At 33.1% G+C, this 13647-nt stretch overlaps 2 protein-coding genes across 4 annotated transcripts; one reads left to right on the top strand and one right to left on the bottom strand.

Moving 5' to 3' along the window:
• The first annotated feature begins 151 nt into the window (after positions 1–151).
• On the top strand, positions 152–9707 carry LOC109539008 (structural maintenance of chromosomes protein 5). 2 transcript variants are annotated; one of them, XM_048664094.1, is made up of 20 exons: positions 152–512; positions 1614–1803; positions 1872–1958; positions 2242–2422; positions 2572–2689; positions 2746–2841; positions 3047–3240; positions 3302–3480; positions 3539–3608; positions 3726–3911; positions 4165–4390; positions 4449–4564; positions 4893–5038; positions 5491–5753; positions 5850–6016; positions 6261–6451; positions 6574–6720; positions 6938–7085; positions 8882–9105; positions 9416–9707. In XM_048664094.1, exons 1-19 carry the CDS (start codon positions 325–327, stop codon positions 9100–9102), a joined length of 3114 nt encoding a protein of 1037 aa, XP_048520051.1. In that variant the 5' UTR covers positions 152–324; the 3' UTR covers positions 9103–9105; positions 9416–9707. The 2 variants fall into 2 exon arrangements, with proteins under 2 accessions (XP_048520051.1, XP_019762076.2); XM_019906517.2 differs by having other exon boundaries at positions 8882–9707.
• On the bottom strand, positions 7341–13470 carry LOC109539009 (substance-K receptor). 2 transcript variants are annotated; one of them, XM_019906519.2, is made up of 8 exons: positions 13261–13470; positions 13087–13210; positions 12843–13034; positions 12519–12697; positions 12174–12317; positions 11004–11198; positions 7614–7738; positions 7341–7561 (listed from the first exon to the last, which is right to left on the bottom strand). In XM_019906519.2, the coding sequence occupies exons 2-8, from the start codon at positions 13118–13120 to the stop codon at positions 7363–7365; spliced, it is 1068 nt and encodes a 355-aa protein (XP_019762078.2). In that variant the 5' UTR covers positions 13121–13210; positions 13261–13470; the 3' UTR covers positions 7341–7362. The 2 variants fall into 2 exon arrangements, with proteins under 2 accessions (XP_019762078.2, XP_019762077.2); XM_019906518.2 differs by having other exon boundaries at positions 13087–13198; positions 13261–13467.
• Between the last annotated feature and the right edge of the window lie 177 nt (positions 13471–13647).

Raw genomic sequence — 13647 nt, 5'->3', positions numbered from 1 at the left:
AATTAATTTAGTAATTAAAATTAAATATTTTAGGTTCGCGTTTAGGCATCTTGCTTTACGCAATGTAACGACAGAAATAACAACATATTTGTCACGATTGTGGAAGTGAACACAAGGGTTCTATTTTGGAACGTAGCTAAATGAATTTCATTTGTCACATGTCCATAAGGTTTTGATTTGTTCAGGCGCTGTATTTGTTGTTGTTTGAAAATTTTATCAGTTAGTTGTGTTTTGTATTAATTTGGCGTTGCACTTGTTTAAAGAACCACAGTATGCGCTAGAGTCAGATAAGATATAATCTTTTTTCGGGGAAAAGGCCGAAACATGTTTAATCCGGGGTCTATACGGAAAATCCAAGTGAAAAACTTTGTAACCTATAGTTATATGGAAATGTTTCCAGGGCCTAATTTGAACATGATTATAGGCCCCAATGGAACAGGAAAATCTACGATCGTTGCTGCTATTATTCTAGGCCTAGGGGGCCAGCCCAAAACAGTGGGTAGAGGTACTAAGTATGTATTTAATATATTGATAATAAGTAGATATGTGCAACAGTTTCATGTCCAACAGTTCAACATTTTTTAATTTAATTGCAAGTAGGAAAATGAACACTATTTGATTCGAAAAGATAAAATGGATTAGATAAAAATATCTACTGATAGACACATATTACTTATTTGGTGCAAAAACGCCTATGAGTTACCTGAAAATCATGCTAATAACTTTTCATTGTATTTACGTACACTGATTAATTTTACATATCAGAAGAATGTTTTAACACAAGCACGTGCAATAGCCATGACTCGAGCGTGAAAAAGATATTAACAATTCGTCCAATATGACAAAATTCTGAATTTTTACGGGTTGTTAAAATCCCTGTTCAAGAGGTACCCAATATAAATCTTTTATTTTAATAATAAATAAGAAAACACCTAAAATACAAATTTTAAAAGTTTTACCAAAGAGCGGGAAATATGAGGACCGCAGGGAATCAATCAAATGAGTGGTTTCAAAACCTCTTGAAGCAGACTGGAACTTTCTGTCTGTTTTAAGGAGATTATTTCTGATGCCTCAAAAAACTAGGCTAAGGACTGATTTTTCAAGGATTTTAAAAAAGTCTCAAGAGCGGCAAAGATGTAAACTAGAAATCCAAAAGAAAAACGAACAAGCCAAAAAAAATAGGGCTTCAAATCTTCATGAAGCAGATACTTAACAGTTTATTTGTCTACTAAGGATACTTGACCCTCTCCGTCTATACACATTTTAGTCCAATCGGCTCAAAGCCCCGTTTTTAAAGGGTTGCTTACATATAGGCCCAAGGGCGGCAAAGAAGTAAAAAAAAATCATAACTTTAACTCTTTATGCAGCAGCGACTTGAAAATTTGTCCGTCTATTAACACGTTCGCGTTGTAGCCGATTTTGGATCTGATGATTTCATTTGATGTGTTCGTGTCCGTCTACGACATGTGGTGTTTAATGTTTATTCAAAGGGTATAGGTATTAATAGCACTTTGGCTATTATTTCACTTTGTGTTCATTTTAAGGAAAAATAATCACATTTATTACCTTGAACACCATCAGCAAACCGACCGAATAACCATTTTGTTCTTCAGGATATCAGAATATGTAAAACACAATTGTAACACGGCAGAGATTAACATCCAACTACAAGGATCGACAGAAAATTCCTTTATTAAAGTTACCAGACAATTCGACATTCATGATAAATCTCAATGGAAATTAGATGGAAACGTTTGCTCATTTGGCAATATTCAAGATTGTATTAAATATTTTAATATACAGGTGAAACGAAAGTCCAGATTTACTCATTGATTAGTTGATTTCATTATGTGTTTATCGTTTGATTTTAGGTTGATAATTTATGCCAATTTTTGCCTCAAGACCGCGTCGCGGATTTTGCCAAACTAAACAAGAAGGAGTTATTAAGAGAAACCCAGGTAATTGAAAGATTGAATTTACACCAGTATTTAAGTACTAGTAGTACATTTTCAAATTTACATTATTTTGTCTTAATATTGCGTATAAGTTTTTTGGTTGCTCAACATCATAAACATAAAGATCCTTAAGAAAATGAACCGTTTTATAAAAAACGCAACATATTTCAATAATAGCAACCAAGAAGAATTAAAAACTAACACTAATTACTTCGTAAATGAATTATTCATTAGATAAGTAGGTGGACTCGAGTACTTACTTATGAAACGTTTTTTTAAAATTCAGATTGCTTTATGTAGAGATGATTTGTTGGAAAAGCAACAATCTTTAATTGAAGCCAGAGCAAAGCACAGATCTTTGTTAGAACAACTTAATAAACACACGCAAAATTTGCAAGAATCGCACGATGCCAATTGCAGATTAGAAGGAAAAGTTAAAAATTTCAATGAAATGAAAAAGTACAAAGGTTAGTACAATTTTTGGCACTTTAGATGATAGAAAGCTATTTATTTTACAACTACGAACAACCTGGTTATTACACGTTGGGATCGAATACATCCGATTGGTTTGGCGTGCATTTATTTGTGGCAATTGTTTTTTGACCCCATATTTTAGAAATGATTGCTGATATTGATCGACAAATCGCCTGGATTGAATATGAGGACAAACGTGATAAACTTACTGAAATTAAGAAAGATAAACAATCGGCACAAGCAATATATGACAAATACAGGTAAATCATTCAGTCATTCGACTATTTGACCTGTTTGCTGATACATTTTGCTTTAGACAAGAAATGAAACCTTTGGAAAAAGAGATTCATGCCCATAGAGCATCTTTGAACGACTTCCAACAAAAAAACTCAAAAATAACACAAAATATTCGGTAAGTAAGAACATTTAATTTTATTTTACATACTAAGGTTGCTCAAAGTGCTTGAATGTATGTAAATTTTTGCACATTTTTTCAATTTTATATTTTGTTTGTTTTCATTTATAGTATGATTATTATAGTTTACCCTTGAAATAATTGTACTTAAAATAGTAATTAATGAAAATAATCTACAGTGAGATTCAATAAAAAATTACAGAAATAAAGAAGGCCTTATCAATACCACTATTGAGAAAATGGAAGCTCTTATGTCGAAAGTAAGGCATTTTGAGGATGAAATGAATACGAAATTAGCAGAGTGCGAACAATGGGACAAACAAATTCAGGAAGCAACCGTCAAATTAGAAGACAGCAAAAAAGTGTATAGAACCCTTTTAAAGAAAGTGAACCAAGGTATAATTAACTTCGCAGTTTCAAATTTCAAAACTCTCAGGATATACGTTTATTTTTCAAGACGAACATGAGTCGCAAGAGATTTTCAAACATATTACAAGATGCACTGATCGGAAAAGGCAGTTGCAAGACCAAAGAGATTTGATTGAACAAGACCGCCTAGCAAAGAAAGCAAGCATTAAAGCATTGCAATACGAGCAAAGCAAAATTGAAAACGTTAAACAAATTAGATTTGAGCAAGTAAGTTCGATTTGTTTTAGTACATACTTAAATTTAATACTTATTTTAATATTTGCAGTTAAGGAAATTAAACAAAGATGCCTACTCGGCAGTTTTATGGCTACGAGAAAATAAAGATAAGTTTAAAGGTAAAAGAATAAGATAATTATAATTTAATTGATACATTGTTGAGAAAGCAGACACTCAAATAATGTATACATACTACATTGTGCAAAAGAACTATTATATCATGTTATTATTTTTAGGTGAAATTTTTGAGCCAATAATGCTTGAACTAAACGTGCTGGATAAGTCCAAGTCAAAATATGTAGAATCCTTGGTGCCTTTCAGAGATCGATTAGCGTTTACGTGCACGGATAAATATGACATGAACTTGTTCATTGGTTACATCAGGAAACAGCAAGGTTTGTCAGTAAACGTTCTACATTCAGGTTAGTACTCGATTATATCCATATTCAATAAAAACATTTTTTTTATGAAAAATAACTCAAATAAATTTAATTGCGTGTTTAAACGATTTCTTCTTAATCTTATACTCATTTTTTTCAACTCGCTCTCTTATCGATTATATTAATTTCTTCATTTGTAAAATATGTTCGCTCTTGTAAATAAAACCTCAACTGTAGATCAAAACTCACAAATAAAAGTAAATATGGCAAATAATGGCACATTTGTATTCCATAGGACCTGCCTCTACAGACTACAAGAAACCAAAGATTCCAATTGAGCATCTCAGAAAATTCGGATTTGGTGCTTATGTTAATTTCTTGTTTACTGCTCCTGAACCGATTATGAGATATTTGTGCCAAACATATAAGTTGCATAACATTCCTATCGGAGATAGCAGCACAAATGACTGTTATGGAAGCGTGCCAGATCAATTGCCGGTATTTTTTAGTGACCGTTCCAGGTAAACGGAATTCACCATTGTTTTTCCTAATTCATTATTTTAACTTGCAATTTTTCAGATTTTCCATAAACTATTCCAAGTATTCCCGCGAAAAAAGCACTAGGCAAGATCTTATTAGAGGTGACGGAGGGTTATCTTTATCCCTAGATAGCATTGCTTTAGAAAATATAAAAGGTAAATTGCAATAGTACGGAAAGTACAGAATTAATTTAAATTATCCTCATTTATCAGAAGTTTTACGTTGGTTTTACACAAAATAAATTAACACTAAATATAAAATCAAGTCAGCTATACAGTATTATACCTGTATGGTTACATATATAACGGCATGATTCACTAGCAAAAGTAAAAGTAGATTTTATGTTATTTTATTTTCGGTTATTAAATTTATTTTGTTTAAACCGATTTTTCGTGAATTATATGAGTTGAAAACTGGTTTTCTATTTGAGAACATTGACTAAAGTTTAATTCGATATTTTTGTGATTGAGATTATTTTTTAAGGTCTTTATGAGAAAACTAAAAGAGAACTGGAGTACTTGGAAAGTCAGTTAAGCAATTACGACATTCAAATTGAAAAAAATGACGACGAATTAAAATTGCACAAGGATGCAATAAAGGAGATTCGAACCCAAACTCAACAGGCTGATGTAAGGAAGCCGCTTTGAGAACATATACAGGGTGTCCGTTTTTGGAGCTCCACCATGATGATTTCGGTAACCATATAGAGGGATCGATATATGATACGAGATCGATTAAATTGGGGCAAAGTTGCGCCATCTAGAGCTTACTAAAATGCTCATTGAAAATGTTTCCTACTTGTAGAAGAGAAAAAGTTGCAATGATGAAGTATTATTAATTTTATATTTCCGCGTCAAATAAGGTAAGGAAAAATATAAACTTTTTTCCAAATTTCGATTTTTTCCGGTTATCTCCGGGAATAGCAGATTTTTAAAAAAATTTGAATGAACATTTTAGTAAGCCCTAGACTGCGCAACTTTGTCCCAGTCTAACCAATCTCTATGTATCTAGTATGGTTAGCGAGATCCCCATGGTTGAGCTCCAAAAACAGACAACCCGTATACAACAATGTTGGTTTCAGACTTTAAAAAATAAAATCGCTGCTGGGGAAGAGCGTTTAAAGCAAATGAGCGAAAGCAAAAAGGAACCAGAAGCAATAAGAAATGAGGCGAGACATAAAATGAAAAAATTAATTCAGACCATGGGAGTTTTACAAGATAGTATTAATAGCTGCTTTAAAGAATTGGCACTCTCAATGACCCAAAATGCCATCAACTCTGTAAATGTTGAAGTGTCCAGGCAAAAGGTTGAATATTTCGACAATCAAATCGTTGATTTAAGAAGGTGAATTAAGTTGACACATACTAGATTGGCGCGTCTCATTTTTTATACTTATGTGAATTGATAAGTGTGGTCAATGTGTTCTTGCCTAATTTCTAGGCTGATGGAAGAAGCAGGAGAAACTCTTAATTTAGTAGTAGATAGGTATAATGCTGCTATGCAAGCAGCCAAAGCTCAACTGCAAAAAGCCAAAAGCTTGTCTAATGGATTTACTCCTGCTGATGACGGATTTGACAAATTCCGCCAAAGGGCTAAATCACTAGGAGGTATGATTTTCGGAGTTGTAATTTAAAATCGTTCCATGGTACACGCTTGGACAAAGTGAACATTTGCTTGATTACAACCCTCTAACTAGTTATTTGGTTATCTCGATTTTAGTGTAACGAGTAACGAAAAAGGTTCAAAACGGATCTCAGGACCACCATATATTTTACTCTTATTTTCTTAATTTTTTTTTAAACAAAGCTATTTCTATTCATGTAAGATGTATTTTTTCTGCGAATGTTACAGATAATATTGAACAACTAAGCGCCGAGAAGGAAAATATCAATTCTAGAATCGCTTGTCTCAATACAGCAGACGATACCGAAATTAAAGAATATGAAGATCGGAAAAACCGGATAGAGAAACTTGGACAGAATATCGATACTATAAATTCAGATATCAACAAAGTTAGCTCAAAAATGGAACGACTGCATGAGGTAGAAGAGCGAATTACAATCAAAACATCAGATTTTTGAAAAAATCCAACTCAAAATGGGGATTACTTTAAATCCAAAATAAAACTGAGAACTGAAAATGTTATATAAGGTATTTATTTTAGGCATGGTTAACTCCATTGAATGATTTAATAGCTGAAATCAATCTGAAGTTCGGTAGTGCATTCGAAAGGATGGGTTGTGCAGGCGAAGTGGGAATATGTCAAGGTGATGATGAAAAAAACTATGAGGATTATGGAATTTCCATTAAGGTAGCTTTATATTGTCTTTCATAAAAATGCCCTGTTGTTGTGTAACAAACTTCTCAGTGTAATGTTCTGTTAAATTGGAAGGAAAAAATAATTCGATTCATGGTTTTTCCTGGCTGGGGAATATTTCAACCAGCTTCAGTGATTATTACCAAATAATCTGAAAGTTTATTTAAGGTGAAAGAATAAAAGTCGTTAACTCTGATTGTTTTTGGTTCAGGTAACTTATAGAAATGGGGAACTACTTCAAGAATTAAATGCTGTAGTTCAAAGTGGGGGAGAACGAGCGGTTGCAACGGCTGCATTTATGTTAGCGTTGCAGGAACTAACACCGGTGCCCTTTCGATGTGTGGATGAAATCAATCAAGGTATTTTTTTTTCTCAATTAGATTAGACTGGTTTTAAGTAATTGTATATAGCGTTGCTGCATGTATTGTAATATCAGGAATTCATAAATTTTTTGGTTTTTTTAGGGCTTTTAATATCAAAATGCTCTTTCTGAATAAGAGCGTCAGAGTTCAAAATCCCTTTTATTTAACACTCAATGTTGAAATATTCACTCAATACAGAGGTACGGAGAATGTACGCTATTTTCACCCACGTGTGTATTAAAACACGTTTCAAACTATTTTATGTTTATATTTATTACAATTTTGTATTATTTGTCGCCACTATTTTCGTGCTGGTGTCACCTTGGGTCGATTTAGCAACGTCTTTTTTGAAAATAAGAAAAATATTGGCTCTTTTTTTTGCACATCTGTGAGTCGTTAGAATACGTTTTTGCTTTGGATTTGTTGGCTTGATATCGGATTTCCTAGAAACTGCAAACAAGCATTGGCACAACCTGAAAGCAACTTTTGAATTGGGATAATATGTTCTGACTGTACCATACTTACTTTGTTTTTTTGAATGCATTTCGAAATGTTATGTTTGTGACTGAATATATCAATGGATTCACTGCTGCATTCACTATTAGCAAGTATTTTGAACTGAACCATAAGGAATGATATAAACCATTAATCTAAAAATATGTTTAATGCATTGTATTATCTGAAAAATATGTAGATGTCCACAAGTAGTCAAAAAAGGCCAATTAGTTTTAACTTATAATAAATATTTCCTGTTAAATCTTTATTGGGCTCTTAGACGGAAAGTTTAATTTCAACATTAAATTAATGTCTGCGATGAAGATGCTTTTTTATGATGACTTTTGGCTCTACATTATTGATTTCCTTTAGTTTAGGTGATTTTCTAGTTTGTGCGCCCTTCGCTTTTTAAGTTAAAAATATGCTATCTAACCTTATAGAAAATTCCTTTACCACCAAATTTTCTTAATGGTATCTTTTGGGAAAATGCTGTTTTCAACCAGTTTTCGTTTATTGAAGTTTGCAATTTTAAACAGTTTCTGAAATTTCCCGTTTTGTAGGAAATAAATGCATTAAAAATATTACAAAAAGGCACTTTTTTAAATTTTAATCAAAACTAGCATAAACTAACCGAAAATAAAAAATGAATCACAACTAACTTAAATACATACAAAATATGTCCAAGACAAAATCGCTAAAACAAAGCGAAAATATAACACAGAAGCAGGGAAATAAATGTTCTGTATAATTAAAGCGGATTAAGGTTTTCAAAACCAGTTTGTTGGGTATTTCTCATCAAAATGAATATTAAAAGACGTGAAGAAATGTTGACTGTTTTAAATGAAAAAACTCTTGAGGCGAAATAGCCCAACAAAAAGGTTTTGAAAGCAGAAAAATAAATGTTTATATTGTAAATTTTATGTTTAAGAGTCAAAACGCGAAAATGTAAAGTGTTGGTAGCTTTGCGCTTTTTACAATCCGTTCTTAATCATCTTTAAGTGATCTGGATTAAGGAGGCACTCGGTGCATACGGCCATAAGAAAAGTTGTTAGTACAGCTATTATCCCTGTATAAGATTAGCGTATTTTTACTTTGCATGCAAAGGGTGTATAAACTAGAGCAGTACCGCGGTTTGTTTCCTAATCTTTAAAAAAATTATAATCCAGCATACAAAACTTGTACAACTTGTATGTTTTGAACTTGTCGATTCATTGACACTAATAATAATAGATTATGTTAGTCTTCCACCAGAAAGGCGTTGAAGCACTCGTTTTACCTAAAACTTGGCTTTGTTTCAGGTATGGATGCAAACAATGAAAGGCGCATTTTCGAACTAATAGTGGAGACTACTGGCCAGCAAAATTCAGCACAGTATTTCCTTATCACCCCAAAATTAGTCCCTAATCTAACATATTCACGTCAATTAGTAGTCCAAATCGTGCACAATGGTTTGTTTATTGAACCCGACAGGAAATGGTCTTACTCAAAATTATGCAATTCCCAAGGTGTTCATATTTAGCAGGTAAGTAGATTTTTTATGGTTTAGAAGTGACGGACAATAGTCAAGAAAATATGCATATATTGGCTTCATCCGAAGTACGTAAAGGGTATTTTGAAACGTTATTACCGTCAAATCCTGATATGTGGTTCAAAAGCCCATACACACAGCACAGTATGGGACATTTACTTTCCATAATAATATACTTTAAAATGATAAGGTATTTGTGTGCTTTATTAGTAGTAAAGATACTTGGTTTATTGAAAATATCTTTATATTTTCGAAGGTGGTGAACCAGTTGTTATGATTAACATAACTTTCTATACTTTTCCAGCTACTCTATTGAAGTACAAACTCAGTGAAAATTAATTTCTATTCTGTTGTCTACCACTGTTTGCAAATTAGTTACTGTTTTTCTGTATCGAATGTGGTTTGCTGCTGATTGAGCTACCTTTATAGTGACTTTTCTAACGCGTTTGTCCGTAATAAACTAGTGTACGAGTTTTAATTTGTTTAATGAGATTTTCTATTTTTGAAATCAGTTAAGTGTTCGATCATGTAACATACAATATGTAGGTCACAATTGTTGATGTACTTTTTAATTAAATATTATATATTAAATTTTATACCATTTTTTTGTATCAGGTACATGTTTCTTTCTTATTTGCTAGAAACGGCAAAAGGATGATGCTGCCTTGTTTGTCTTGTATTTGATTGATTGCTCAAAACAAGATTTAACGCAAAATTTCTTCCATATACAGAGTGTCCACCAATGTATTCGAGATACGGCAAATTTCAAACTATGACATGGTCTCATGTTCATGAGTAATTTTAATCAAAAATTGTTTTTAAGTAAAAGAATTGCCTCAATATTTTATGAACCGGTGAGAATTAGTGACCAGAAGAATTTATATACGAGGTATCGTATCATAATATATATATCATCTTTAAATTTAATCGGAATGATCGGAGGTGCGTTTTAATATTTAGTATTTTCATTATGTTCAGGCTTAATTTAATTTGCATATTTTGTGTATTCTTGCCGCACTTTCTTTTAATATCAATAACGATTGTTCAGGGTATGGAGCCAAACTAAGAATAAGCGAACGTTTCTTTGTCGAAAATGATGCAAAATAGCGACATTTACCAATTGCTTGCACAATACCAAGGAAAAATGCGTGCTGTTAAACCCAAGAAAGTTGTATTTTCAATTTCAATCCTGGACTATAACACTAAATTTACTTTTTCTGACAAAGTTTTTAATTGCAGTCAAAGTGAAACTTGATTGAAATATACTTTTCTTCATGTAATTTAGTTTCGTTTAGTTGTGAACGTACCCAGGAAAAAGTAGCTATATAAGTTTGAGGTTTAACTGAAACAAACTTACAATGAACAACGAAAAGCTTTCGGCATCAGCAGAGCCGTCATGAGCTTTTGAAGAAGGCAAGTGCAGATTTTGAGGTGCGCTAACCTCCGACACCCGAGGATGGAGGTTTCGGGATCGCAAATTTCAGGCCGAACGCAGCTGATGAGGGCTAATAGACTCGAAACCGGTTCTGGGGGTGCCTGAGATCAGCGCACCTCGAAGTCTGCACATGCCGACTTCAAAAGCTCATGACGGCTCTGCTGATGCCGAAAGCTTTTCATTGTTCAAAGGTTTTCCGATGTTGGAACTCAACAATCTGGAACATGGTTGTGTCTTCTAGTAAGTCTGACACTCGGACAAGAACAATAGATGGCTACAGCAACTAGTTTCCGCGCCGATGTAAATATATTGGGATTATAAAGTGCAGGGGTAAATATTCGGGATCGCTAATTTCGGGCTGAACCCAGCTGATGAGAGCTAATAGGCTCGAAACTGGTCCTGGGGGTGCCTGAGGTTAGCACTTCTCGAAATCTGCACTTGCCTACTTAATACTTACAATGTTTGCTACGTCTGCTGTCTTTGTACTGCTTGATTTTAGCATTTGATGTCGGTAAATGATGAAAGCTGTGAAAGGCAATCTGCAAATCATGAAAGTCACAATCACAATGAACATCATTTTGGCTGCGCTTTTCTTATATCCCAAATGATGATGATTGAATGACTTCACGATGATTTTCTCGTATTTATTTAACTAAAACAGGAGCATGTTTTGGAGAATTGTAAATTTTTTATTTTAATAAAAAAATCGACGAATAATGTGGTGAATTTTGCCGTACATTTCTCACCATACGGGGAATCAGAAGTGAAATTAAAATATTTTTAAAGAATTGTTTCACATCTGCAACTTAATAATCATTCATATAAAGGCTGTTTATAGAAAACAGAACTATCAATTCCAAGATTATGATAAAAATTTTCATTTCAACTTCTTACTTCTGTCGTGACGCAACGAAAACTATATTTTCCTCATGAGAAATTATCTCTCCGTGTTTTCGTTTTCAGGATACAGGGGTTACATTTGTTAGAAACCGTTTGAATTAGAGAACCGAACTGTTACTCACACTTTACCGCTATTAATAGCTACTTTGTCCCATTTTACGCGAATTCTTTGGACGTGCGTTAAAGTGGTGGAAATTATGAAGATTTTAATATATCTTTTGGGTTTTTCTTCTTTTACTTTTTCAACTTTTACCCCACCGAAACAAACTAGTATTTGGCACGAAAGGGTTCACTATTCTAAAGTTAACAGTTTTCGGGAAAATGGCTTTTTATGAACAAAACACAGTTTGCTAACGTTTAAAACAAGTTATCGTAGAACTGTGAAGATTATATTGGCAAATTAATTAATTGCCATGCTGCTGAGTGTTAATTTGGAATTGTTTAAAGCTATTCGAAGTGAGGTAAAATGGATGGTTTTACTAATAATAAATCCACTGACATTTTTAAAAGTTGGCAAAACATCTGTTTTTGTTCATTAAAAGCCATTTTTCTCAAAAAAACGGTTTCTTTAAAGAAGATGTGAAATTTATTCATTCACAAATGCACGATGTCAAACATGGAAAAGAGAAAAAATAATTTCAATTTTTATAAGAAATCCTTATTTTTTCGTTGCGACACTTACTTAGGAACACTTACTTTTATTCGTGATTTGTTTGCAATAAATTACCTTAAAGAATATGGTGGTATAGCAGATGATCTGTATCGTTAACGGCAGCCACACCAAAGCGGTAATAATAACATACCAATAAATATTCGTAACTATTACTTGTTCTGTGCAATATCTTTCATCAAAATTTTTCCATTTTCGTTCCTAAAATGCGTAGATTTATAATTTCGGGCCATTGCATGAAACTGGTGATATTTTCGGGCTTTTATGGCCATCGTGGAAAGTGATTTCTTTTTAACATTTCGCACGCACAAGTGCAGTCTGAAGACGCTATTTTTCACAACGGCCTAAACGCCCAATAATTAACCAATTTCAACACGTAGGTGTTCAGTTATATTAATTTACCCTGTATTCTCGGAAAATAGCCAAAGGAGCAGACAAGATTAACGCAATTATCCACGTGGAGCAAATAACTATTTTAGATTTCATCTTGTCGATTCTAGTCTCACTTGGCAAAACTATCGCAGTCAGCCTATCGTACGTTACTGCTGACATGCTTATAACACTTGCTAATAAAATTGTGCCTACAACAAGAATTTCAGAATCACTCGGACACAAAGCGCTTGTATTTTATAATTTTACTTAACTTAACAAAATATACTTGTGATAGGAACGTCTTTGACAAAATTGAATACTTTTTAGCTGAGTCGCTGAGTATAAAGTACATACATTCTAGTGGGCCTTCGCCCTTACAACCAACAGCACCAAGTTGGTAATTCTGAAAGTAGTCGTAAACAAATATAAAGCATGGATACACTATGGTTGATAACATATCGGCAATTGCCATGTTGCCCACAATTAAATTAGTCGGCGTTCTAATGTGTTTGTTGCTTTTCAAAACATAAATCACCCAAAAATTGCCTACAAGAAAGTAATTAAAATAAAAATTCATTTTTTTATGTATAGACATCACCGGCTAATCCTAAAATGCAAACAGGCAGAAACATAGCTACATTTATTAAAATATCATGAGTGCCCTTGTTAAACCAGATTGTGTTCGGAAAATCCTGGGATTCGTAGTCGAACTAAAAAAACCTCTTTTTGTATATTTATTGCACTATTGCTACTTTTCCTTTCGAAAACTTACCGCATGAATATCGTGACTAAACTCTGTTGTTAAATCGCCAACGTAGCTGGTGTTTTGAACACTTTTACCTGTTCGCAATGTAGTGAGGTCCATTTTTACTTTTATTTTAACATGCCAACTACATTCAGACCCTCTTTTCACTATCAAAGAATCAGCGGGAAAATATTTAGCTTTGTTCCCATGGCGCTTATCAGTAATCAGTGGAAAGCAGAAAATTGATTTTTATTTGCAAAGCTTTTACTTTATTTAATTACACCATCTGGCTATGGTATATGGTATGTATATAATGGTATATTTTTATCAAACTCCTATCAAATGTATATATTGTTTAGTCATTGCGGGGGTAGTTTTATTAATGTATGCTACCAATATTAAGTAACCGAATTA

The sequence above is a fragment of the Dendroctonus ponderosae genome, unplaced genomic scaffold, assembly GCF_020466585.1.
Source record: "Dendroctonus ponderosae isolate FM_Combo_2020 unplaced genomic scaffold, Dpon_F_20191213v2 Dpon_F_20191213_2, whole genome shotgun sequence".
In the NCBI taxonomy this organism is placed as follows: domain Eukaryota; kingdom Metazoa; phylum Arthropoda; class Insecta; order Coleoptera; family Curculionidae; genus Dendroctonus; species Dendroctonus ponderosae.
Note: the sequence above shows the minus strand (reverse complement) of the source record. Positions and strands in the feature narration are given on the sequence as shown.

Coding starts and splice junctions, on each gene's coding strand:
- LOC109539008 (XM_048664094.1), top strand. CDS start 325: ATGTTTAATCCGGGGTCTATACGGAAAATCCAAGTGAAAAACTTTGTA. Junction 1,804..1,871: donor TTAAATATTTTAATATACAG/GTGAAACGAAAG, acceptor GTTTGATTTTAG/GTTGATAATTTATGCCAATT. Junction 2,842..3,046: donor AAAATAACACAAAATATTCG/GTAAGTAAGAAC, acceptor AAAAAATTACAG/AAATAAAGAAGGCCTTATCA.
- LOC109539009 (XM_019906518.2), bottom strand. CDS start 13,353: ATGGACCTCACTACATTGCGAACAGGTAAAAGTGTTCAAAACACCAGC. Junction 13,199..13,260: donor TTAGTCACGATATTCATGCG/GTAAGTTTTCGA, acceptor AGGTTTTTTTAG/TTCGACTACGAATCCCAGGA. Junction 7,739..11,003: donor CAGCAGACGTAGCAAACATT/GTAAGTATTAAG, acceptor ACATATTTTTAG/ATTAATGGTTTATATCATTC.